The sequence below is a fragment of the Herpailurus yagouaroundi genome, unplaced genomic scaffold (genome assembly GCF_014898765.1).
Source record: "Herpailurus yagouaroundi ecotype Mexico unplaced genomic scaffold, PumYag 140, whole genome shotgun sequence".
Taxonomy (NCBI): domain Eukaryota; kingdom Metazoa; phylum Chordata; class Mammalia; order Carnivora; family Felidae; genus Herpailurus; species Herpailurus yagouaroundi.
This window is the reverse complement of record NW_024412395.1, coordinates 43805304-43832118: the sequence shown is the minus strand read 5'-3', so window position 1 is coordinate 43832118 and position 26815 is coordinate 43805304. Positions and strand designations below refer to the sequence as shown.

General features: G+C 37.6%; 1 protein-coding gene across 2 annotated transcripts in view; it reads left to right on the top strand.

Moving 5' to 3' along the window:
* The window catches only part of FAP (fibroblast activation protein alpha), a 73724-nt gene that overhangs the window by 31763 nt on the left and 15146 nt on the right, over positions 1-26815 (top strand). For both annotated transcript variants that reach the window (XM_040475198.1, XM_040475199.1), the window contains 9 exons: positions 3392-3436; positions 9312-9416; positions 9515-9585; positions 12619-12672; positions 14400-14524; positions 18483-18530; positions 23497-23595; positions 24054-24123; positions 24872-25066. In XM_040475198.1, coding sequence (XP_040331132.1) covers positions 3392-3436; positions 9312-9416; positions 9515-9585; positions 12619-12672; positions 14400-14524; positions 18483-18530; positions 23497-23595; positions 24054-24123; positions 24872-25066 — 812 coding nt within the window. The remainder of the gene's footprint in view (positions 1-3391; positions 3437-9311; positions 9417-9514; positions 9586-12618; positions 12673-14399; positions 14525-18482; positions 18531-23496; positions 23596-24053; positions 24124-24871; positions 25067-26815) is intronic.

Below are 26815 nucleotides of genomic sequence, written 5' to 3'. Positions count from 1 at the left end.
CATTAAAAAAAAAAAAAAAGAAATAGATAAAACAGAAAAATGCCAACAGTGTTATGTCTATTCAATGTAAAAATAGAAAAATAGAAATTTTGAAGGAAATTGATGTCATCAAAAGAAAGCCAAACATTCCCATTGTAAAATTTAAAAGCAGATAATTGAGAATATGACATGAAATATCAGGTCAAACTATCCTGCTATCCTGTTATCTCGCAGTAATTCAGTGGGTTAATACAATAGAAATACTGTGCTAATTTTAGGAAGGGAAAACTTGAAAATTAAGCACAGATTTATTGTTGAGTTTTAATTGTTTCTAATGTTCAAATCCAAACATAATCTGTTAAATTAATGCGTTAGAAAAGTACTCCACCAATCTAAAAGCTTTAAAATGAGCCTGTTCATAAGTACTCCTATTAGAGACTCAGACACACAAAATGTTTTCTTTAAATAGGAAATTTGATGGATACATTTCATAAGACTTCTAATTATGAAGACATGTTTCATTAAACCAAATATAGAATAAACCTTTTTTTATCAAGCAAGAAAAAAAGCACAGAGGAATCAAAGTAAATCACTAAATTCCTTCTTGAAATTAGGACACTATGTTTTGTAAGAAAAGAGTCATATGAATCTATTTGGAAATATATCAGGACTATTATAGTCAACATTACTTGGGCTAAAAATATTTTTTTAAATCACTACTCTGTAAGAAGCTTGACTAATTTTGATGGAATATGCTAGAAGCTTTTTTTTATATCTTATTTATATTTTGCTATACAAAACAGAAAGATTTTGGCTTCAATGCAGTACCATAGGGGGAAAAAAAAGAATAAACTTGATTGTGGTAGTTAATTAGAAACCATTCATCTGATAAATCAGCCTGGGATGAATATATCTTCAATGTTTTTATTGAATCTAGGTATTAAGAATTGTTGATTTTACTTATTACTTTTAAACTGTAAGATCAGTCATTTAGACTAAGATTTTAGTTCTTAAAACTAGGCATTTAAAAACAGTAATTGCTTTGGAATCTGAAATTCTAATTTATAAAAATCAGGGTCAACTTTGATCTAAACTGACAGAATATAAAAGATGCTTATTCAAGGAGATGTGGAATTCCTTGGATATAAACTTTAACTTTACGGCCCAAAACAGTGATTAAATTTAGAATACCAGGTTTAATTAACCTTAGGATTTCAAAGCAACCTCTGTTTCAAAATAATTTGATAAATACATGGAACACATTTTCAGATAAGAACTACAAAGTGTCGTGTTAGACAACAAAGCTGTGCCTTAAAATTTATTATTCCCTTGCTTTTTATGACAGTACCTTCTCTCATGGTTCCCTTTCTACTTCACTGACTTTTTGTTTTCAGCTCTTCTTTTTATGATTTCTCTATAAATCTTACTAATCTCCAAATTAATGTGTTTGTAAGGTAGGCTAACTGCTAGAACACCAATAAGACCCTTCTTATTATTACAATACAATACTACAATACAATACAATACAATACAATACAATTAATACAATAGAAATTTTGGGGGGCACCTGGGTGGCTCAGTCTGTTAAGCATCTGACTTCAACTCAGGTCATGATGTCATCATGGCTTGTGAGTTCAAGCCCCACATCCGGCTCTGCACTGACAGCTCAGAGCCTGGGGCCTGCTTCAGATTCTGTGTCTCCCTCTCTCTCTGCCCCTCCCCCACTTGTGTTTTCTCTCTCTCTCTCTCTCTCTCTCAAAAGTAAATAAATAATTTTTTTTAAAATGAAGAAAGAAAATTTTTACACATTCATGTAACCACCTAATACTGAGTCCAGGTTTGTGGGGAATTTTAATTGTTGGGATGCTCTGCTCTGCACAGTCACTCTAGGATCCAGGTTGATGGCATTTGTGCTGTCTTCATCTAGTGACTTCCAAAGCTAGTCCAAGGTTATTCAAACCTGATCACCAACATCCCACTGGGGGATGGAAAAGAGAATGGAAGATCACATATAATAGGTTTATATAGGTCAGGCCTAGACGTAGAATGAGTCACTTCTGCTCACACACCATTGGTTAGAATTTATCACATGACCACATCTTACTGGAAACAGGCCTGGGAAAAGTAGCCTAGCTATAGTCTTAGCAAACAGAGAAAATGATTGCTAATAATCTTCTAGTCTCTACCATAACTCTCAACTTACTCTTTAGGCAATTTTTATCTGTACCAGAGGTTTTGGTTACCATTTGCCCTCAAATTTATTCTGAGGATTTGAACTTTTAAATATCTCCGGCTACATCTTCTCTGATCCATATTTGCTATCCATACCTAGATTAAGGCCTTTATCATCCTTTTTCCCAAACATTCCAGTAGCCTTCCAATTGATCTCTCTGCCTCTTTCTATCTTGCTGACTTATAATCCATTCTCTGTATCATGTTCACAATTATATTTTCCAAATTGTGACTTTGAACTCCTTCAAAGGGCTCGTCTAGAAGGGGAATCTAAACTTCCTAGGGTGGCATAAAAGTTTCTCCAAGATCATTCTGATACCCAAACATCTTCCTTCCTCTTGAACTCTTTTCCATAGTCACCTTCCACTCAGCCATATGGAACCATCCCTGTGGTCTACTAAGCTGGCCTGGTCTCTGTGCTGTCCATTTCACCTAGAATGATCTTTCTCTAATTATTTGTCTAGGAAAGCCTGTTCATCCTTTTATGCCCACTAAATTTTGATCAACAAATGATTATACTATCCTAAAATGTACACCAAAATAAGATTCTGTGCACATTTTAAGATTCCTACCTACTTAATAAGATTAAGAAAAGAAAAAAAATTTAACCTAAACTCCACTGTGAAATGCTTTTTTAAAAAAATGTTTATTTGTTTATTTTTGGAATAGGATAGAGTGAGAGTGGGCATGCGAGTGGAGGGAGGGGCAGAGGGAACGGGAGAGAGAGAAATCCCAAGCCAGGTTCTGTGTTGTCAGCAGACCTGGGGGGCTCGAACCCACAAACCATGGGATCACAACTGAGCTGAAACCAAGAGTCAGATACTTAACTGACTGAGCCACCCAGACACCACCGAAATGGCTTTTTAAACTATACGACACCAAGTGCTTGGGTTGTGCTCAGCTTCCATAAATGAAATAATTCCAGGCACTGCCTCATGGAAAATTCAACCAGAATTATTAAAGGTTTTCAGTAAGATCCATCCCTTAGATTGCTCATGTATATGCAATAGTGTTGATGTATAAGATGTTGAATACGGTCATCTTAAATTCAAGTATGAAGTTAGGCTATTAGCAATGGTACACTCTGAGTGGGCAGCTTAACAGGTTCAAATGCCCAGATTTTGTTTACGAAAAACTGTTCTCCTAATAGTGTGCTTGACGTGATCTTTCTTTCTTTTAGACCCAGGAGCATATAGAAGAAAGCAGAACTGGATGGGCTGGTGGAGTATGATTTTGCTATCTTTTCCTTATATTTTAATGACACTTCACAGATTCTCAGCCATCAAAGGACTTTTTTAAATGTATCCAAACTGACACTACTTGTGTCATAGAAAAAACACCAAGGTAAAAAAAACACAGAGGTAGGGATCCTTTCAGCAGTTTTGTGCCAGACAATTAATGTCTATATATTTAAAATTCTATGGAGAACAAATCATAGTCCTCATGTCACAACCTTAACTTTTTCAACTGACTCTCTGATATTCATAATTAATATTCTTATTAAACAAAATAAAGGCTCTTTTTCAAAAGCAATTACAATTCGTGATCGACTTAAAATAATACTTACTAGCCAGTTGAATCCAGAAAAACCAAATACATTGGGTATTCATAGTAATTTAAACACAATCTGCCTCTTATTCAATTTCATATAAACTGAAATGAATAAATGAATTATGTATCCGTTTCCAGTGTTTAAGTGGTATCAAATAGGAAATCGTATATTTTGTTATGGTTTGTGATCACTAGGTTTTTTGGATAGGCTTCTTCAGTGATTTGTAAGAATTTTTAGCGTAAAAAAAATCATGATTTACAAAGTTATCAATTGTGTACAATATTCTATTTGAAGAATATAAAATAGGACAGAGACCAAGTGAATGTTGCATGGATGTTGCCATTTATTACAAATACATGATTGAATTCAACTAGCATTTGGATTTAAAAAAACAAAACAAAACACAGTTTCTCTGAGTAGCACAAGCAAAGAAAAAGAAGACCCTTAGGACCTGGCTTAACACATTAACCCATGATACAAGGACAATAAAGACTTCAGAGTTAATTGTAAGATGATAACTCATAAAAATTCAAAGTTAAGATGGGTAGAAAGAAGGTAAATTGCAAAGTAAAAATCTTCAGATGTCAAAAACTCCTTGTACATTTTTCTGGAGTTAGCAATTTTAGCTTACATATATTTACTCTGTCTTTAGTTAAAGATATCTCAGTTCTAAATAACATAAGAACTCTTTGCCACTGTACTAAATAACATAAGAAAAATCAGCAGTATTCAGTGGAAGGACAGAATTTTCTAAATTTTTGGAATCTTGGTCAATCCATAGCTCATCTTCCAAAAAGACAATGCCTAGATCATTGTTTGAAAACTTGAGGAAAGGGGAAATTAATCCATGAGTTCACTCTCATTATAAAATTTCCAGTAAAGATTGGAGGCAAAGAATACTTTAAGACTTCCTTTGCTTGTATTCTCCGTGATGATAATATAGCTAGAGTTACTGCAGAATATTATGAGTGACATGATTTTACAAATACATAAACAAGGATACCAACAATCTTCTCAAAGACGTGATCTTTGGAATCCATGCACATTTATTCTGAAAATGCTGCATGCGTTCAAAACACTCTGAAATATTTTAGATTGCATCTTTTGAAATCTCTTATTTATAAGCAACTTGGAGTCAACATTTGTATCTTATCAATTTTTATAATCTGTATAGCACCAACCTTGTAATCTCAGCAAACATGAGCAGAGTGGATTAATTAATTAATTGATTAATTGCCTTCTAAAGCTGTAGAGCCTTGCTTTAAATACCCTCAGTGGAGGCACATACACATCCTTTGAGGGAAGATGAGATCCCTACATTAAATAAAAAATGATGCCAAAGTAAATCTAGTGAATAATGTATTATGTATCTGCAACATATGATTTTGTGCTAGATCATTTTAACATCTGTAGCTTTGGAATTCTATTGGAAAAAAATCATCTTTTAATGTATTCATCTCAATCTCTTAAAATTTAAAATAGTCAGTAAACTTTCTAAATACCCGAAGAGGTATTGTCAAAAACTCTTTGTAGTGATAGCTTTCAGGAGTAAGTTCACACTCTCCCAAGGCAGCTGCTTTGAAGAAGTCATTAGATTTTACAAGCTTTGACATGTCTTTTGAAAGTCAGGCCATAGCTTCATATGCTTATAAGTCATATGTCATAATGTGCTGGATAGCTTCCTTTGACCTATAATCAAATCAGTGACTTAATAAAATTACCCAGAAAAAAACCTAGGAGTATGAAATAACCTTTCAGACATTTGTTCAAGTAATATCTATGAACTTTTTAGAGAAAGTGTACAGGCTAGTCATATCAGTATAAAATTAAAGAGTGATATTGGAGAAGTTGTTCCTTTAGATTTTATTAAGGAGATTTGAACTGAAAAACACCTTTGGAAATCACCTGTGAGTCAGAAAAGATTGAAGGACTTGCTAAAAGCAATGGACCTGTTACGGTGCAGGGCACGGAACTAGCAAATAGAACTTTACCTATCACTCTCTCTCCTCCAGCATGAGATAGTCAAGTGTCTTAATTTGGGGGATGTAGCCTAATATCTCCTTTGGTATTTGATCAGAAAAATAACAAACCATGAGTTCACTTTAAACAAATTTCTTTTTGCCCTGTAGGGAACCCACAAAAAGAACTCTTTAATCAAAGAATGTAGTATTGAATCAGTAAAATTTGGAGAACAAACACTAAAAGCATAGACTACAATGCTGCATTTAAATTATTTTAAAATAATTAAGCAATACGGCCCCTCCCTTTGCTGTCAGTAAAACCCCTTTGTTCAGAAAAATGAGCTTGTGGGGTTTTTTTTGACTTTTACGTAAGCCTTTATTTCCTTATTTCACAAATAAAGTTGGCTGAATTGGTTGCCGGAAAAATGAGTTTTCTGCTTGATGCTTGGAAGTCTGTGCTTTTCATCAAACGTGGACTCAGTTTAGGCATCAGCCTCTGATATCTAGGACCTTGGGTTGTTTACCAACCACGGCAAGAAATTATCAGGTGGTAAATAATCTCACCTTCCAAGTAAAACAGTTTAAATGGCTTTGCACATAGAGGTGAGTAATTTATCAGAAAATCTAAGCTGATAAAGAGACTGTGAAGAGGCCTTGTTAAAACTGAGGACCACCTAGTTACCTGTGCTCTCTAGGGTCCGGGTGTAACTTGATGCAAGACGCGTTTAACTCAGGATGCATTATGGAGCTAGCTCTGGGAAAGTGAATGCGGAAATATTTCACACTCTCTTTAGCTCACCCAAGTTACCTGTTCATCTAAAGCAGCTGTCCTCAGTGTGCGCAATAAAAGGGGAGAAGATAACATTCTTTGCTTAGCGGAGATAGTCTTCCTGTTTGCCTGATTCTAAGATCTTCAAACACTCTGCCCTTTTTTTTTTTTTTTCCAATGAAAATGAAAGTTTTAAGTTTTAATCCAGAACAAAACCTTTTTTAAAGTTCCTTACTAACCAGAGGTGTGAGGAGACTATGTTTTTACTCTGGCATCTTAAAATATTTTGTGACCCTGGTTCCATTTTAGTGGTAAAAACAATGCACAGCCAGTTTTTTGTCTTCACCCTAAGGAGTGAGAGGGAGGCATTGGAAAGTGGTTACTAGTAAGTAAGGATATCATCATTTGTCTGAGAAGGCAAAGCTTCATTCTCAAATGAAACAATGGCTTGTCAGACGTATACTAACAAAATTCCATCCACAAAATTGCAAACCAGAATTTCTTTTCCCTGGGCCTCTTTTTCACTCAATTCACTCTTAATTTTATTTAGAGGCACAAGTCTCAATACACAGAATCCTACCAAGGCTGGTCTTATTATTAATGAAACTCATAAAGGAACCATGGAAGGAGAAGCAGTTTCTCCTTATCCCATTTTTTCATTTTGTGAAAGGCATCCATTCTATGCCAAAGTGATAAGACTTAGGACAGGGTATTAGTTTCCTGGGATCAATGTGACAAATCACCACAAACTTGGTGGCTTAAAACAATAGAAATCCATTGTGTCGCCATCCTGGAGGCTGTAAGCCCAAAGTCAAGGTGTCAGCATGGTCCTGCTCCCTCTGAAGCCTCCAAGGAAGAATACTCCCTCTCCTCTTCCACCTCCTGGTGGCTCTTGGCAGGAGTCCATTGGCTTGTAGCCATCTCCCCAATCTCTGCTCCCATCCATGAAGCCTTCTTCCCTGTGTCCCTCTGTGTTTCTTTGTACCCCCTCTTTTTATGAGGACACCATTCATTGGATTTGGGGCCCACTCAAATCCAATATGGTCACATCTCAATTCTTACTTTGATTATATCTGCAAATAAGGTCATTATCTTCCTTCATTTGAGCTGTTATGACAAAGTGCCATAGGCTGAGTGGCTTAAAAACAACAGAAATTGATTTCTCACACTTCTGGAGGCTGAAGGTCTTAGACCAGGGTGCCAGCATGGTTGGGTTCTCGTGAGAGCTCTGTTCTGGGTTGGAGGCCACCAACTTCTTGTATCCTCAAGTGATGGAGAGCAGAGCAAGGGAAGCAAGCTCTCTGGTGATTCGTAGAGGGCACTAATCCCATAAGGCTCTACCCTTACGACCTCATCTAATCCTAATTACCTGCCCAATGTCCCACTTCTAATACTAGCCCTAATTCATATTAGGGTTTCAAAATATGAGTTTTAAGGAGACACAAACAGTCCATAATAGTCACATTCTGAGGTTCTGGGTTCACGTAAATTTTGGAGAACCCTACCCAGATCACTACAGACACTGCATCGAATAAGTTACATTTTAATAGCATGCAATCATAATCATCAATTTGGTCAAAAACCATCACTCAAAAGGCCTACAGCAACTAAAAGATACTGATAGTTTGGTTGTTGTTGCTTGGTCAATTCTGAAGGAGTTAAACATCTTGATTCCTTGTTGTGTGGAAACACTTCCAGCTAGAGAGAGCTGGCTTGGGATTATTTGTGGGAGTATCTACTGGCCGTGATGTAGAGTAGCTCTATCCTCACATAGCTATTTTACCATTTTACCTTCCTTTTATAACCCAACGGCCAGGAAAAAAGAAGCTGACAAATGTAAGATAAGGATATATATTTTTAATTGTTTATGTTTATTTGTTTTTGACACACACACACACACACACACACACACACACACAACACAAGCAAGGGAGGGGCACAGAGAGAGAGACACATACACACAGGACCCGAGGTGGGCTCCACATTGACAGCAGGGAGCCGGACATGGGGCTCGAACTCATGAAAGAACTTGAGATCATGACCTGAGCCACCCAGGCGCCCCAAGGCTATTTTTTTTTATGGGAGAAACTACTAACTAAAATTTGGTCTGAGGACTTTTGCAGGATTTTAGTTATCTATACCATGAAGGATATGAAAGTATGGTTTGCTGAGTGTCAGGGCCTCCTTAGGTCATTCACCAGTTCCCAGTAAATGACAAGTAGGGACCCTGGGAAGAGGTCAGAGATGGGTAATGAGGTCTGCTTCGCTCCCTGAGCTCAAGGAGCAAACCTCCTACTTGCTTGTACTGGGTCTAGAAGTTTCTTTCCATCATGAAAAACTGTAACTAGCAGGGCATGATATTTTCATCTTTAAAATGTCTTCATTGAATCATTGGCATTAGGTGCCTGGCATCCGACAAATCAAAACTCAAAAAAACTATCAGCCTTCATGAGTCACACTTTGGTCAAATACCACATTTTGAAGTTAGACTTGGCTACATGGCAACATTCATTTATGATTCTCTTAACTCTGTTCCAAACCACAGTGTCTCCAAGCATAGACATTCAATCAAATTAAACATTATAAACAGAGGGGCATGTAGTAGTAATTAAGCAGCAGTTGGAATGTGCAAATGCCTGTTAGAATTACTAGAAAAGCTGTCTAACTGAAAGAATGGCATTTCAGATGTGGTTGATGGACACTAGGGGAGGCAGGACATTCTGGTTCTGATAATCATGAACTATCCACTGCTTATAAAAAATTCTATAGTTTTAGTTTGGTTTGTCTTTTGAACATAACCTCTGTTCATTTCTTTCAGTTCTTTGTTTCAACACCAGTTTTCAGCTATGATGCCATTTCATACTACAAAATATTTAGCGACAAGGATGGCTACAAACATATTCACTATATCAAAGACACTGTGGTATGTTCCTTCCAAGATTTATCTCCTCAAAGATCATTCAGTTGAGGTTGCTCAAATAACGCTCAGCTTCACACAACATAATGTTTGTCTTTTTATAGGAAAATGCTATTCAAATTACAAGTGGCAAGTGGGAGGCCATAAATATATTCAGAGTAACACAGGATTCACTGTAAGTATTGCATGAAGCATGATGCACCATTCAGGTTTTAATTGGCACTGATGGACCCACAAATGATACTGTACCACCTCTTAGTTAAAAGCATTTTTTGTTACTTACTCTGTAGTGTAGTTCAGACAGCTGTGGTTTCATTAAAATTGTGTATTCTTTAATAGTTAACATGATTTCTTTTAGGAAAGAATATTTAGTCAGCAGTCACTTCTCTTCTGATACTTGGTAGATAATTACATTAAAAGTATAAAATTTTAGAAATAATAACGACTTTTAAACACAAATTTTACTCTTTAGCACTTGAAGAAATGAGCAAGCTTCAAAAGTCCATGAAGGGCAGCCCATAGATACAGAAAGTTTTTTGTAGTGATTCACTGTTATAGAAGTTTAAGATTATTATCTACAACAGCTATCTTTAAAAAAAAGTTTATTTACTTCTTTTGAGAGAGAGAGAGAGAGAGAGAGAAAGAGAGAGAGGGAGAGAGATCGCCAGGGGGGAGAGACAGAGAGAGAGGGAGAATCCCAAGCCGGATCTGTGCTCTCAACACAGAGTCCAACGTGGGGCTTGAACTCATGAACCATGAGATCCTGACCTGAGCCAAAGTCAGGAGTCAGATGCTTAATCAACTGAGCCACCCAGGCTCCCCAGCTATCGTTTTTTGAGCAATTACTTCATACCATATACTGTAAAGTAGAAACAATTACCCTGGTTATACAGATGAGAAAGCTGATCCTTGGAAATTAACATGGCCAAGACTGCATATTTAATTAGTAGCAGAACTAGGATTCAAACCTAACACATATTAAATCTAAGGTTCTTATTGTGATCTCAACACGGGACTTCTTCCTTCCAGTTCTTTCCTCAGTCCATCCTGTGTGCTATCTAAATAAATCATCTTAAAATAATCATTTATGATCAAACTTCTCTAGTCAAGAATGTACAGTTTCTTTCCCTTGCTTCTAATAAAGTCCAAATCCAGGGTGCTTTCTTATAACCTGCCTGTCATTATCTGTAATTCTTTTTTTTTTTTTTTTTTCAACGTTTATTTTATTTTTGGGACAGAGAGAGACAGAGCATGAACGGGGGAGGGGCAGAGAGAGAGGGAGGCACAGAATCGGAAACAGGCTCCAGGCTCTGAGCCATCAGCCCAGAGCCTGACGCGGGGCTCGAACTCACGGACCGCGAGATCGTGACCTGGCTGAAGTCGGACGCTTAACCGACTGTGCCACCCAGGCGCCCCAATTATCTGTAATTCTAAGAGCAAAGAAGGGGAATCATTAGTCCAGGCTCACTGGATAAAAACATGTCGGAAACCAATTGTCGATTTATGGCACTCTTGGAACATTTGACAAAGGAGTTTGAACATTATATGGAGCAGTCATTACAATCACCAGCGTAAGAAGAGTGACAAGATAAACGTGGATGGCAAATTTCAGACATAACAGGGTTAGGGCTTCAGGGGAAACCAAAGTCAGGGAGACCCAGCTATGGTCATAATCCAGGCCTGCAATGATAGAGACCTAAATTAGAATAGTGGCAATAAAATATGGACTCTTTGAGGAAAAAGCTACGCCTCCTTTCTTTGTGTGTCCTTAGCACTTGACATAGTGCCTGACACATAGCTGGAATTCTGTAAATATTAGTTAAGTGAGTGAGAGGAAGGGTAGATAGACCATAAAGACAGATGGAGGTTGAACAAGACTGGTGACTTCGTGGCAGTGAAGGAAAAGGGAAAGGCAAGGCAAACTGGACTCTGCTGCAAGTGTCAGATGAAGGTAATCAATCGTGAAGCCTTTGACAGAACAAGAAAGCTGTGGGAGGGTGAGGGGAGGGTGGGGGGAGGGTGGTGCTGTTTGGGAAAGATACTGAGTATTTTATTCACTAGTAGTTTGAGATGATGTGGGGGAAGGCAAGTGCAAGTGACCATCAGTCTATCAGAGTCCGTTGAAATCAGTAAAGTCATGTAGAAAAATGCTGGGTCAGAAGATACGTTTAATCCTAGGAGTGATTGGCATTCTGTTACCTTTTCTTTTTACTTGCGGGTAACAAGGTTTTTATGACAGTGAACATATAGTAGTACCTGAGCCACTGAACAGCCTCAAGAATTAAAAATTGGTAATTAAACCTAACTTTCTACAGTCTATTAGGCTCTTCTTGAAGGAAAAAAAAAAAAGGCGGTTTCTTCGTGATATTCAGATGAACTCAGAGGAGTGAAAATCATGCCACTAAATTGGATTTCCCACTTCATGGCTATATTAAGACAGGTTAGAACTGGGACCCAGATACTTAAGTAACAAGTATGTTCTCTTGTGACTTCTTTTGCATCTGGGTAAATCAACATGCCCCTTTGTGTTGTGTCGTGGTGTGGATACATTTCTGGATTTATAACAAACTTCTCTGTCAGGGCTTCTATAAAACAAATCCAAAATATCTTCAGAATCACAAACAGAATTAAATAATATAACATAGAGAAACCAGTAAACTTTATCATGGTAAGGAAGGGGGTGATATTAATCAATATCCTAGCTTATTTTGTATAACTCATAAATAATGAATCAGAATATAATATACCTATAATAAAAAAAGAATATTTGGCACACTTTAATCCTCCTATGATTTGAAAGTCAGAGTAAGTATATAAAATTCAGTGTTATAAACAGCAATGACTGGGGCACCTGGGTGGCTCAGTCACTTAAGCATCCAACTTTGGCTCAGGTCATGATCTCATCGTTCGTGAGTTCGAGCCCCACCTCAGGCTCTCTGCTGTCAGCACAAAGCCCACTTCAGATCCTCTATGCCCCCTCTGTCTGCCCCTCCCTCACTCATTCTCTCTCTCTCTCTCTCTGTCTCTCTCTCTGTCTCAAAAATAGACATTTAAAAATAAGTTAATAACCAGCAATGATTTATCTACATAAGTGCCAATTAATATAGTTTCATTAGATGAACATTGGACTACATTGTTTATTAGTACTAAAAATTCTATCACCATTTAGTTATAAATATTTATCTAATAGCTTCTGAATGTATTTCAGGTTTTATTCTAGCAATGAATTTGAAGGCTACCCTGGAAGAAGAAATATCTATAGGTAATTTATGTCAATTCATTCTAGTATTTGTATACATTAATTTGAATGAAAATATGTCAGAGTCCTTTGGATACATAGAATATCTTTAAAGCATAAATGCAATAAAAATAATATATGAATTAAGGTAAAACATTTGGAGCATACTGTACCCCACATCAGTATAAAATATACACCCCCCAAATATTAGCTAACTCAAAATGTCTTCAGAAAGAAAAGCCAAGGAATTCTAATGCTGATAAAAACATGATACTAAATACTTCAACTAAATTTAGAGGTAATTGACGATGTTCATTCACTTAGCAGACACTAATTAAGTCCCTATTGTGTACCAGGTATGGCATTGACTCCCATATTGTGTGATTTCTTTTAACATGGTTCACCTTGGCATAAGCCTATTAGGATTGGAGAAAATTCCTCTCTCTTCCCAAATTAGTGTTTAAGTTGGCCCAATTGTCCCCTTGGCAAATGGAATGGTGGCCTCGCCCCACTAAACATTTTTAGAAAGGGAGAAAAAATGAATGGTGCCCTCGACAGCCCTTTCTGATGTAGAAGTAAAAGGCATAGCTACCATGGGCTGATAGTCTGCTATATGCCAGGCACGTTTTTATCTGCTTTACATATGCAATTTTGTTGAATCCCTACAACTTCAGGAGGCAGGCAATACTGTTATAGCCAGAATTTGTACCTGGGCATGCTGACCTAATCCCCTTACTGTTAACTGCCTACTTAATATTTCCAAGATTACACCAAAATGTGAACATGAATGCAGACTGTAACCAAGGAAATAAGAAATATTCCCTCTGCTGCATTCCTCTGATCCTTCCTGTATCATGACTTCTTATCTGTTGGGGAGAATCCCTCTGTGGTGCCAGCAACGTCCCTGGCTCCCCTCTACCATGTCCAAGGCAAGATCGAGGGCAGCAGCAGAAAGAACACTGCAGCAGCCACAGATTATCTTACCAGTCACCACAGATTCTGACCCTGACCCATGTTGGCATCATACCATCTAGTCTGCCCCAAATGAGATTCTGACTCTGAATGTTTGGGGTAAGGTCTTGGAGTCTGTATATTAAAACCAACCACCTCCTTCAGGAGCCACGCAGAAGGTTCTACTGGGGAGAGGGCGTAGGTCCATGTTGGCTTATGTAAGAATGCCGGTAGGGAAGCATTCCCAGGAAGAGCTTCTCTGAACCAAAACTTCCTTCTGAAAAGAATGAAAGGCACAGGAGGCACTTAACAACTGTGTCTTTTTTTTTTTTTATTTCCAATTTGCTTATTACTAATTTCCCCTTCCAGATATATGATAAGAACAGCGACCCTTTTCTTGGTGAGACTGCCAGATTCCCTTGCATGTTTTACATGGGAGTACAAAAAGAGAGATGGAAAGATGAAGAACTATGCATTGCCAACCACTTTGTGAGATGTGAGAGATGAATGGCTATGCGAAGTGGTTACCTCACTTCCATTCAAGGTGTTAGGTATTTCTCCCACCCCAGAGAAACTGGGGGGGCTTCTCCCTCAAGTCTGGTGCCCCTTCAAGCAAAGATGATTGAAAATCAGGCTACATCAAAATACTGTAATTCCCCTTCACTTTAAATGATATTGGCAAGAGAAAAATAGAGTGGGTTTGATGTCAATATGTAAATTAGTCATTTTACATGGAGTAGTACATTTTGATAAATACAATCTCAAAATTTCAGCTTAGTTTTATTTTCATTTTCCTCTAGAATTAGCATTGGAAGCTATCCTCCAAGCAAAAAGTGCATTACTTGCCATCTAAGGAAAGAAAGGTGCCAATATTACACAGCAAGTTTCAGTGACTACGCCAAGTACTATGCACTTGTCTGCTATGGTAGGTGATGGACCCAACACGAACTCTACCACATCACTGCCAGTGTGGTCGCCTTCATCACCACTATCCTCTAGCCGATCTTAACTACGGGTTATCAAGTACCTTTATGGGAGGGGATCTTACCTATGTTATCTGACCTGTTGCTTACGGCGGAAAAGAATGAAAAGAAGATAGGAGAGCATTATTATCTCTTTTTTTTTTTTTTTTTTTTTTTTTGCAGTTGAGGAAATAGAATAGCTTGCAAAAGGTCTGCACTGCTGGCAAGCATCAGAGTTAGGATGGGACCAAGGATCTATTGACTGTAAATCCCAAGCTCTTACCCGCCACCTGCCACAGCACCATCTAGTTATATGCAAACACCATCTAGCAGCTATTGCAGCAAGACTCGAGCAATAGTATTAAAAGAAGCATTCTGTGTTAAAAATCTGTGTTAAAAATGGCTGCCGGACTTCGGCCCCATTTGCCTGGAAAATGTCAAACTCTTATAGTCAGGAGGAAGAATAACGTCCTAGAAACCTGAGCTCCTTCCCTTGGAGGCCAATAATTCTTTGAAGTACAGTTTCAGCAAGGATGGAAAATAAAGTTTGTCACCCAGAATGCCCTTTCTAAATTTGGGAAACATAAGAATTCATTCAAATGTTAAAAAGTCATGGGTAATTAAATACACTAAATACTTGGTGGTTTTTTAGGTCATGTGTACATTTAGCTAATCATTTCTATACAAAATATTTTATGCATAACATCTTAGCTATATCTTGAACATATGAAAAGCAATGAAACAGGTCAGGTTGGGCATCAGTAGATCAATGAAATATGTTGGGGTCATGGAGATTTGGAAAATGGACTTGAGAAATACCTACTTTTCCATTCTCTGTCCCATCCCCATCATTAAATCCCTGAGTTTCTCTGGTGGGGAACAGCAAACAGAAGATGTTATTACAAAATGCACACCACTCAGCTCTTTCTGGTATCAACTCCCAGTGGAAGGCAGCTCAGAGAACAAAAGGAATCTTTGCCCGATGGAGATCCCTGAGCAGTTGCAGAAGACCCCAGGTTCTTTACTTCCCAGAAGGAAGGCTTCCCTGACATGCCATTCTCCTCACTCCGGTCATCTGGCCCCTGAACCAGAGCCCCAACTCATTTGACTGCGGAAATGAATAAGCATTTTACCCCAAATGCCCCCTGTAAGATGGCACAAGATGTCGGTTTGTTACTACTATTTTCTTTCACAAAATGTTGGGTCAATGACATCTTTGAAAAGCCAAGAGATTGTTGTTCATAATCGTATGTGCTGAATGTGGTTATGGTACTTAAAGGTATATATTAAATGCCCTTGTCAAATTATATGCAACATTTTTCAACCCAAGCTATGTATTCATGCAAAACATATTGAAAGCTTACATGCCAGGCATGTAGTATCATTGAATTAACTCTACTGAGTAATCTGTTTGTCTTTCTCTCCTGAAGGCAGAGGATGCTTTCCTTTAATCTTCACATTCATAAGGCCAAGAAAAATGGCTAATGCATAATAATTATGTATAATGTATAATGCATAATTGTTGAACGAACATAGGTACAAAAGAAGATCCAAGCATTACTGCCTTTTGTGAAGTCTAACAAAAAAACTTTTTCTTATGCCAATATATTTACTGATAAAGACATCAGTGACCCTACACTTGCATACACTCATTTGTGTTTATGTGCGTTCTGCATTTGCATAATGCTTCAACCCTTTTTGAAAGCACTATGCCACTTTTTATAGCGGTTTGTCTTCCTAATGTTTGCTCGAGTCTGAGTGCCCACTGAAAAGATAAGGAAGCAAAGACTAAGCTCTCCTCAAAAGTTGGTGGAAGAGTCCTTTCTAGAACTTGAATCGCCTGACTTTTCCACACTCACTCTTGCTCGGCAGTATGGTAATTTCCCATTTAGCAAAAAATATACTGTGTGGGAAGCATCACATCGTCTGGTGTTTTTGAAGCTCCAGTAAAATGAGTCACTGAGCCATCATAAGAAAAACCTTGAAATCTTTCCCTTTAGGACTAAGAGTAAAGCCTCATTATGTAACTTCAAACTCTCCAAGAGAGATGGTGAGTAAATCCCAGAGAATAGGATTAAATAGGTGAAAACCCTCTTCGTGATGCCGATGGAACAAAAGTAATGCAAAGGGGGGATTCCAGACAATTGATGCTTTTATGTCATTTGTGCTCAGGTCTTTTGTATCTAGGGCAGTCAGTTATTATTTAGTGTCATAATTTGGCCAGAAAAGATATGCTAGTTGTCACTACTGGAACCACATACCCGTGAAAATTCCATAGGATGGATGCTGGTTGACTAAAGTCAACAAATTCTGATTCATGTTTCATTTCCTTACATTCTGACCACAAATATAATATGCGTTTGTCCCTTCTAATACCTTTGAAGAAAAGCTGGCCAAAATGACAATCTCTGAAATTAAGTTCTATACAATTTTGACACTCCACACAATAACGAATTGTTGTTTTTTTGAGGGAGTCTAATAAATAGTATCCCTTCTCCTCACTCTCAAGTTAGACTGAAGGGTCAAGAAGGAAATTAAACTATTTAGCTTTATTACTTGTAAATGTTAATTGGAAAATGTGGTTAAATGTGTACAGCTTCCTAATATTGTACCTCAGAATTACAATTACACAAATATGGGTATGACTGGACAGCCACTGGCTGCCCCCACGGAGCCCGGCACTATCCTATTTGGAACACTGAGGACCCGACAAAAGCAGGGAGAACAATGCCAGGAACAAGGTAGAAGAAGGAGTTACTTAAATCTAGGTCTTCTCAGAATTCATCAAAAGGTCACCCCCTCCTCTGCTTGCCTGGGATCCAGGGTGCTACCCGAATGATGTTCCAAAAAGAAGGCAGAAGCATCAGAAGTGCAACGAAGCTCTACCCCTAACCTCCATGTTGTTTCTTTTAACGCATTGACTGCCTGAGCAAATTTATCCTTTAAGAGGATATTATTTTCTCTCTCAAGTGAGAGAAAATTAGTGCTTCATTATTTGTAGGTCTTGTTAAAATGGCCAGTTTCTGCACAGAGGCCCTGAGTTCCATGCTGGAATATGTAGTGGACACTGACGTGCCACCCAGAACCTCCCACCTCAGGACTGAACCCCTCATTCTGCCAGCTGCTGAGGGTGCCAGCGGCTGACAGCTCACAGCTGAGCTCCCACCCTGGGACGTGCCTTGCCACAGCCAATGGCCACTCCATTCTGTGTAAAAGCCAGCCCGGCTGGTACATGAAGGCAACTCTGCAGGCCATCCAGCTCCGGAGCTCCCTGTGGGGGTCGGCTGAGTTTTGTGTTTTGACTGCACTGAAGCCCACCTTCCCTCACTGCCTCATCCCTCCTAATACTACCCCAGAAAAACTGCTCCCCCACAAAACTCCTGCTGGGTCTGTTTCCCAGGGAATGTGACCTGCCACAGCAAATTTGAACAGGCAACAGATTCTAGATAAATTTATTTCTCTATTTATTAATTACATAGAAAAAAGATGTTGAGTTCTACTGAGCATTGAACCAAGAAGCCAGACTGAAAGTATTATCTGGGTACTGGTGAAGGTTATTGGATAATAGAGACTTAGCTAACGTAGCTCATACAGCATGGTGTCTTCTCAGAAGGCCATTTGCCACAGCAGTTTCTGGGGTCCATTTCTGTAACTAGATCCTGAACTATTCAGGATCCCTCCTGGTAAAGTGCACCGGTGACTCTTCTCTCACATCTCATCTCTGGGCTCTGATCTCTTGTGTAGGTTAAACTTAACTTACAAGGTGATGTTTTCTTCTCTCTGGGGGAAAAAAAAATAGCTGTAGAATTAAAAGATGAAGTTGAGCCTGACATTAACCACAAAGATGACCAGCAGTTCTTATTGGAAACCCAGGGTTTATTTAAAAGCTAAAGCATGTGTTTGTTTTTATCCTGTGCACAGGCCCAGGCCTCCCCATTTCCACCCTTCATGACGGTCGCACTGATCAAGGTACGCTCTCTTGCATGCTGCTGTCTAAAGAAACCCTGAACTGTCGGTGACATCACACTAGAGGAAGCAAGACACTTTCCTCGCACCAACACGGGGACTGTGATGGCGTCTTGTTATCATAAAGCCTATTGTTATGTAGATTTGGGTATTCTTTGAGTCAAACTGGACCCTATGAAATTTAACAATTATTTGCAGTAAGAACCTGGCATAACACGGTTGGGTTGTTATCACAGGGATTCATACTGTCTTCCCCAATCGGCCCCCTAAAAAACACAGCAGCTTAGCACTAGAGGGACAGTTAGGATATTTAGCACAACCTCCTTCCCAAATCAGAATTCCTGCTTTTTTTGTAACATCCCAAACTGGAGACAAATTCCAGATATAAGTCCAGTTCAAAGCAGAGAGTGACTATCACGCTGGCTTTTTGTTTTAACAGCTACATCACAGTGTTGCTACGTATGAAAGCCCTGAAATTCAGAGGCTTTTCCCATCTTCAGCTATGATCAAGATCGTCCTCCTCCATCCTGTATTTATGATATAGGTTAAAAAGGGTTCACAGACCAAAGATGACTGTCTTTGCCCTCGGCGGAGTTATCCAAGTGTGTCACTGCCCCGTGCTCTCCCAGCAATTCCCCGTTGTCTTCTGATTTACTGTTAAAGGACATTTTAGGTCGAAGTTGATGGAGACAAGGGACAATGAGGGACTTGAGCACTTGTGCCTGTGATCCTGATCCCTGAACAGCTTTGATGACAAGTCAGGAGACTGTTTTGGGATTAGTTTGGCTGCCAGCACAATGGCTCAAGTATAATAGGTGAAAATATGGTAATGAGGAAAAACAGAGTCAATTCAGGAGCTCTGGACAGGACAGGCATTGTAATACAGGGACTGTGAATTTAGTTTCATTTTGAAGTTTTTTTTTTTTTTTAACCTTGTGGCTAATAATGAAATACTTTTAAGAATAAGTGAATGTATTTCTCAATATGGCTCAACTCAACCTTGAGTAAGAGACATTTTAAAGCAATACTACATTCAAATCTGTAATCTTTTGCTTTAATGGAAATTCCCATAAATGTATGATTTCCATTTTATCATGGCTATTAAAGGTCAGCTTCCCTTTTCTCAGGGCATGAATTTCCACTCTCTTATTATCCTTCTCCTCTTCCTGCCAGGTATCGATTTCTGTACTGCATACAAAAGTGTTACTACTTCTCCCAATACTTACAAAGCAGGTGCAGTGTTCATGTCATTTTCATTTGTCATATGTATTTATATGTTTTCTTACTCTCCTACGGAACACAAATTTTTTTAGAGCATAGTTATGCAAACTTGCCTAGCGATGAAATTCTCCAGAGATATTTATCATAAAGGCCTGAGCTTTCAGGCGAGCCCCAGAAATTCCAGTTCAGTACCTCTTTGACTGGGCTAGAGAATTTGTATCTTTAATAAATTCCCAGATACGTCTTGGAGCTGCTTTTTGGAATTGATGCTGTGTCTTCTATTCATTTGTAGCTTTTGTTTTCTTTTGTTTTGTTTTTACCCATTTTCCATTGCATTTCATGCCAGAAATCTTTATTCAACATATATTTATTAAGCACCTATCACAATAACCCAGGCACTGTGCTGGATACTAGATCTTAAAAATGAACAGATACTGGATTAGATATGACTGGATTAGATTAGGTAGATTTCCTTTCCTCAAGGAAATTATAGATCAATGGGGAATGCAGACATGTGAATGGACAATACTGTGGGGTAGAGATTTCAGATACGGGAAATAGAGCATGAAAGCACATAAGCAGGGCACCACATCTGGGTTTCAGGGGTTTGGAAATGTCTCATAAGGATAGATACGTCAAACTGGAAACCCACAAATATGAAGGAGGTATTAATTCTGCTTGGATGTCTGGCTTGGTCAAGTGGATTGATATTGATGTTTTTTTTTACTGGAAGAGGGATTCACAACAGAGAGAATATTTTTGTGGAGATGATGAGTTTTATTTTTAACGTTGAGCTTGAGGCACTGCGACGATATCCAAGTGGAGCTGACTGGAGTGGCAAAGTTTTGAATCTGGACATCATGGGATCAGTTTGGACTGAAGATGAGGAACACGAAGTCATTACTTTACGAAATACATGGTTACTGAGGCCATGGAAGTGGATGAGACTGCAGAGTAGGAAAAATGAGGGTGGGCGGAGGTAGTAGAAAGTGAGCCCAGAATAAAACTGTGCAGAATACCAACATGAGAAATGGGAAGAGGAAAATGACCCTGTAAAGGAGACACAGAGGGACCAGAAGGAGGACAACCTTGCGGATATGGTATCAAAGAAGGCAGGGAGGAGGGCAAAGAGGGCAAAGAGGGAGTGCCCACCTGTGTCAAGGGCTGCAGAGAGTGAAGTGAGACCTGCTCTAAATCAATGAATTTAACAAGAGGGAATTAGCATTGTCTTGGTCGGAGCACTTTCAGAGAACAGTGCAGGTGGCAGCCAGAATAAAGCAAGTTTAGGCTTGCAGAGGAGGTAGATAAAAAGACAGTATTTTCAATAGGTCTGACTGAGGAGAGGAGGGAGAGGGGGGTGGATGATGGCTGGAAGCAGTTGATAGAAGTTCAATTTTGTTTTTGAAAGATAATAAACATTTGAGCGTGGTTAAATGCTGATGGAAGAAACGAAGAGACGAAAGGGGTTGAAGACATAAAGGAGGGGAGTCCCCAAGGAGTTGGGAAAATGGATGGAGTCCAGAGACAGGTGCAGAGATTCAGCCCTGGCATTGTGCTGACCAAGAATGAAGAAATTACTAATGTGATTTAATACAATTTCATATAATGTATGCAAGTTTGTAGACGTTGCAGAAAACAGTACAGTGGCTTCATTTTATCTGCAAAGTGGGGTCGGGCCATTTGAAAATAACATAGTACCTCAACCATGTGCTTTAGAAACCCAGAAGAGTTGTCCCTTGACGTAGCCCAGTTGAGGCTTAGTTGCTTCGGGCACAGCAGGTTACCCAACTGATTGAATGACCCCGTTTATCAGCTTTTCCACAGATTCCTCACATAATTTAATTAATGCGCAACATATAGTAGTTAATGCAATTGAAACAAAAGTTTCTTGCATGGTCCATCCTTTTTCTTTTTTTATTTCATCATAATGAATAGTCCACAAAAAATACAGAGCACATCCTACGTACCTATCATGTACTAGGTACTGCGTATACAATGATGAGTGAAATAAGTTTGAAAGGTACAGCCTAGACTGCAGCACTCCTCCCACATTATTGGCTTTTAATGCAAAGCCACATAGAGAAGCCCAGTCGGCATCCCCCAACCACAGTCCTATGAAATCCCATTTTGCTCCAAAGGGTGGGCAAAATTGCCAAGTTACCGTATGTACAAATGCTTCTCTGCACTATAGAGCATTAATAAGCTTATAAATTAAACTTGGCATTCAATAAGTCTTGAATCAGTAAGTTCAACAGCTAGCCAAATGGAGAAGTGAAAGTCTAACCAACCTGCCAACACTTGGGTATGATCTTCCAGTACCTGTTGGTAAAATGATAAAAATAAATAAGCAAATAATAAATATAATAATAACTAAAATATAAAAAGAAATAATAAGCAATTATAACACACTCTGTGACTCCACACAGGATTCCCTTTATCCATAATAGCTCCACACACAGAACCCACACAAAGAGAATGAAGAATTGGCTCCATTGTACTTAGAATTGTATATTTGTTTTTTGTTTTTTGGGTTTTTTTCTAGTTTTAGCTTTTAAGATGCCACAAGTATCTCTTTCCTGATGGATTATCCAAAGTTAAAATGAAATTTATTATGTATCTTATACAACTCATACCAAAACATCTATACTTGTTCTAAGATTAAATATAACATGTTGGAACAAAATGCCATGAGTATATGAAAACTGAGAGTTACAAGGGAAGTGGTTTGGCAAACTTAGTGTAGTTACAAGTACTCCTCCAGTTCCCTATCTTCAAGGACCACTTTTTAAAAAGGCACAAAAACAAGAAGTTCACAGGATGTCTTTTGTAAAACCTGCCATATCTCAGAAGTCATCCAGACCTTCTTTTAAAAAATAAATCTACAAATTCCACATGCCATATGAAAGTCTAACTTTTCTCTAGAAGATAGCCAGTATCAATTCCAGTTCAAAATCAAACTTGCAAAAAGCCCTCTATTGCTAGAAGCCCATTTGCATAGATCACCAAACTACAGCCTCAGGAGATCAATGGATTGTTCAGTTTCAAAGATTAAAGTGTGAAACGGAATTAATTTCACATATAAACAGCAGTTTTTAAGAAGATCTTTTAAGGTGAAAGACAGAAAGAGAGCATAGTGTTATATATTGTTATTTTACTAAGGTATGTAACCACCTTGAGGGAAACGATCTGAAGGAATATAATGTGCAATAGTTCAATTACAAAAAAAGGAAGAATATCGTGTATTACTTAAGCAGAGCAGGAAAGATTAAAAATAAACATGTATTTTAAAAAATCACAGAACTAATACTTGATTTTACACATTGAAAATTTTAAAAACAAACTTTGTAACTACATAATCAATTATTTTAATTGAGATTCCAGCAATATAGATTGTATTTCTCGTTTTTTTTCTTAGATGATAAAAAAGTCACCTTCTCAGATCATACATAGTTTCACGTTAGAAAAGTTGGAGATGGGAAAATACGGGAATAAACGTTACTGTCTCTGTGGTTCTGCTCAAAATGTGTTGCGATGCCATAAGGATCAGTACAGGAGACAATGATTGATGTCTTCATAAACTCATACCTGCTTTAAAGGCTGGGTTAAAAATACGCTTGGCAATATGAAACTTGCTACACAGTTCCTTATACCGTTTCAGTTTTATCCATATTAAAACCAAAGGAAATTTAAGAAAGGAATTTTCTTGTGTTAATGCTATTAATTAAAAATGAGCATTTTATTTTTTAAGAAATTAAAATCCTGGAAGAAAACAAGGAATTGGAAAATGCTTTGAAAAATATCCAGCTGCCTAAAGAAGAAATTAAGAAACTTGAAGTGGATGAAATTAGTAAGATCTTATAAAAATTTCTCATTTACAAATATGAAGCTGAACACTTACCTTGCTTTTAAAAAAAAAATTACAGGGTAAATATTATAGTCCAAACACTACAATATTAAAATAACTTAATTCAAGCAATCTTACTACTATAATAGAGTTTCACAGAATGTCTTTAATATGTTTGTAAATAGAGTTGATCTGATACTTTTCTATAGCTCCGCTTCAACCCTGATATTTTTTAAAACTTTATCTGATTTTAATTTTAGTATGTGTGCTTCTAGATAAACAATAACTCAAGATTTCTAGTAATTTATAAATTTGACAAAAATACACAGTAAAAATCAACTTAAAACATATGCTCTATTCTTCACAAGTAACTAGTTATAAATTTATTTTATGTTATGTTGTAATTAAAGAAAATAAATAATGACATATAGTGGAATAAAGATTTTTCTTTTTTTCCCAAGCTTTATGGTACAAGATGATTCTTCCTCCTCAATTTGACAGATCAAAGAAGTATCCCTTGCTAATTCAAGTGTATGTAATATTTTCTTTGGTGTAAAAACTATTTACTGAAAATATGTTAAATTAAATACACATTTATGAGATAGAATGAACCATTCTCCTTGGTAACAGTTCCTATTGATGCTGTTTTTATATATTCCTCAACTAATCAGAGTAAATAAAATATGGCTATTTAAAATAGAATGAGGAAGTTTGGGGATTTTAGATGGACTGGCTTGCATTTGCTGTCTTGAATTTCCTTTGTATGGCAAATTGCCGAATGTGTCAGAATACCTTTGAGATAGAGAAATTGCAGCCAAAAAATATTGTAAATCATCTTAATGTCTTATGTAAGTGAGTTAGAAATGAAATAAGGGAATGGAATACATTTAGTGGAATCACACCCAAAATCAGTGCTGACCTACACACAATTTGCTTAAAACACCATGCATTTTTTTTAGTATATCTTATGCCTGCTTTTAGCAAGTGGCAGGTGGCAGAAATGACGAAAAACCCACACATATTCCTTGAAATGCCAACCCTAGATGTATCCGTTTTGGGGAATAGGAGAGGCTGTGTCCCAAAACAACTTCCTTGTAGCAAACCTCTGGGAAAAGCCTGGTCCTCTCTTGATTTTGAGCCAGTTCTAATGCCACTGTTATTGAAATTTTATCATACAAATGTACTGGAAATACTAAAGGCAATTCTTAGCTACGATGAGAAGTTGAGTTTTACAAAGGAATCCAAGGTTCTTTTTTTTTTTTTTTTTTTTTCCCTTTAGGTATGGTGGTCCTTGTAGTCAGAGCGTAAGGTCTGTATTCGCTATTAGTTGGATTTCTTATCTTGCAAGTAAGGAAGGGATAGTCATTGCCTTGGTGGATGGCCGAGGAACAGCCTTCCAAGGTGACAAACTCCTGTATGCAGTGTATCGAAAGCTGGGTGTTTATGAAGTTGAGGACCAGATCACAGCTGTCAGGTGAGCACCTCATTCAAACAGAAACTGGCGTGCAACAAAAGTCATGCAATCACTGTCGGGTTTCTCCATCTTTCATGATTTAATTCTTTTTGTCTGTTTTCCTAACTTCCTCTCAAGTTAACATTAATCTTAAAGAGATATTTTTGCCCAATATGAGAAAAAAAATGATAGACAAGAGCTAATAAATGTGTAGAAACAAAATTTATAGTGATAAATGACAAATACTCTCAGTGTTTCAGTCGTTCTGATATCCTTTCGTTGATTCACATGGCTCACAGCTAGAAAAAAAAATTGTGTAACTCTAGGGATGGTCTATAGGAAACCAAACATCTGAATTTGCTCAAGCATTGTGGATTCTATCTCATAGACTTAGAAATGTCTCAAGATTTCCTCAACACCCTACACTTACAGATACTAAGCATTCTTTTGTAATTAAGCTAGCTGTGAAGTTTAGCTGTGTTAGCATGAAAGTGTTTTCCTGTTTTCATTTGACAAAACATGCATTTTACGTAATACAAATTATATTATGAAAACATTCATGGGGAAGGCAGACCCATAACCTGAGTCCTTCCCAACCACATTCTCAACCATAATTTGCGTCTCCATCATCTTTTCTGAAACAAATAGAATATAGGCATCAAAATTGCTGTTTATTTGGAAACACTGTGCAGGATGCTTCAGGATATTTCTCTATAGTTGTTGGGTTTCTGTTATTATGTTGTGAGTATGTGAAGTCAGAGAACAGTAGTTTATAAATGTAAAAGCCAACACAGGCCAATTGCACCCTTAGTCGTGGATATATATGTGTGTGTAACGGCTTAAGGTCAGACATTGTTGCACCACAAAGAGCAATTTAGAAAATTCATTAGCACATTCCTTTTATCATCTTAATGTCACTGATAGTTACTGATTTCAATATAGCATACACAATGAAGATTGTATTTAACAGCAAGGAGGTGGGCCCAGACAACACTTTTCTGTGTTTTTGTCTCTAATCAAAGCAGAAGAGTTTAGACTCACAAGTAATTATTTTTAAAAATAGAAAAGTAATCATAACCCATATGTTTTCAAATTTTCCTTCCATTCTGTGAACAGTAATATACACACACTTGTATAACACAAAATATTCAATTAAAAACAGTCTATTTGAATAAAATCTGACAAACGAATAAGTAGATTATTAAATAATACTATGAAATCTCTAGGTGTCATTCACACCTCATTTCTAGGAGGCTCCATCTTTCTTGCTAATCCAGATTATTTGGCCTATCTGCTATTAACCTATTTAGGATAATCTTCTGCCTGATGGAGAGACACAGAAGAGATAGCTCAAAGAAAAATCCACCACGAGATCAGTTTCTCACATATGAATGCCATTGTGGAAATATGAACACCATTTGTCAGTATTATAGACCTAATTCTTTAAGGATTATCATTATTTTTTTTTGGCACTGCAGGTCACATCTATTTTTATTTAAACCATGCAATAAACATCAAGGGTACGCAATCCTGGGACCACATCAAAAGACAGATGTAGATTATACCTCATTCGTAATTCAGTTACATCTTTTCCAAAGTTCGTAGCGCTAAACAGTGGTTTGTTCTGGCATTGGTTGAAAACCAAACTTAACAGAAGCAGCTCATCATCCCAATCTACCAATAACAACAAAGTGCATCATTATGTGTTTTGCACTTATTTACCACCAAAATTGCAGCATTTGTATTTAAGAATACCTCAAGAAACAGAGC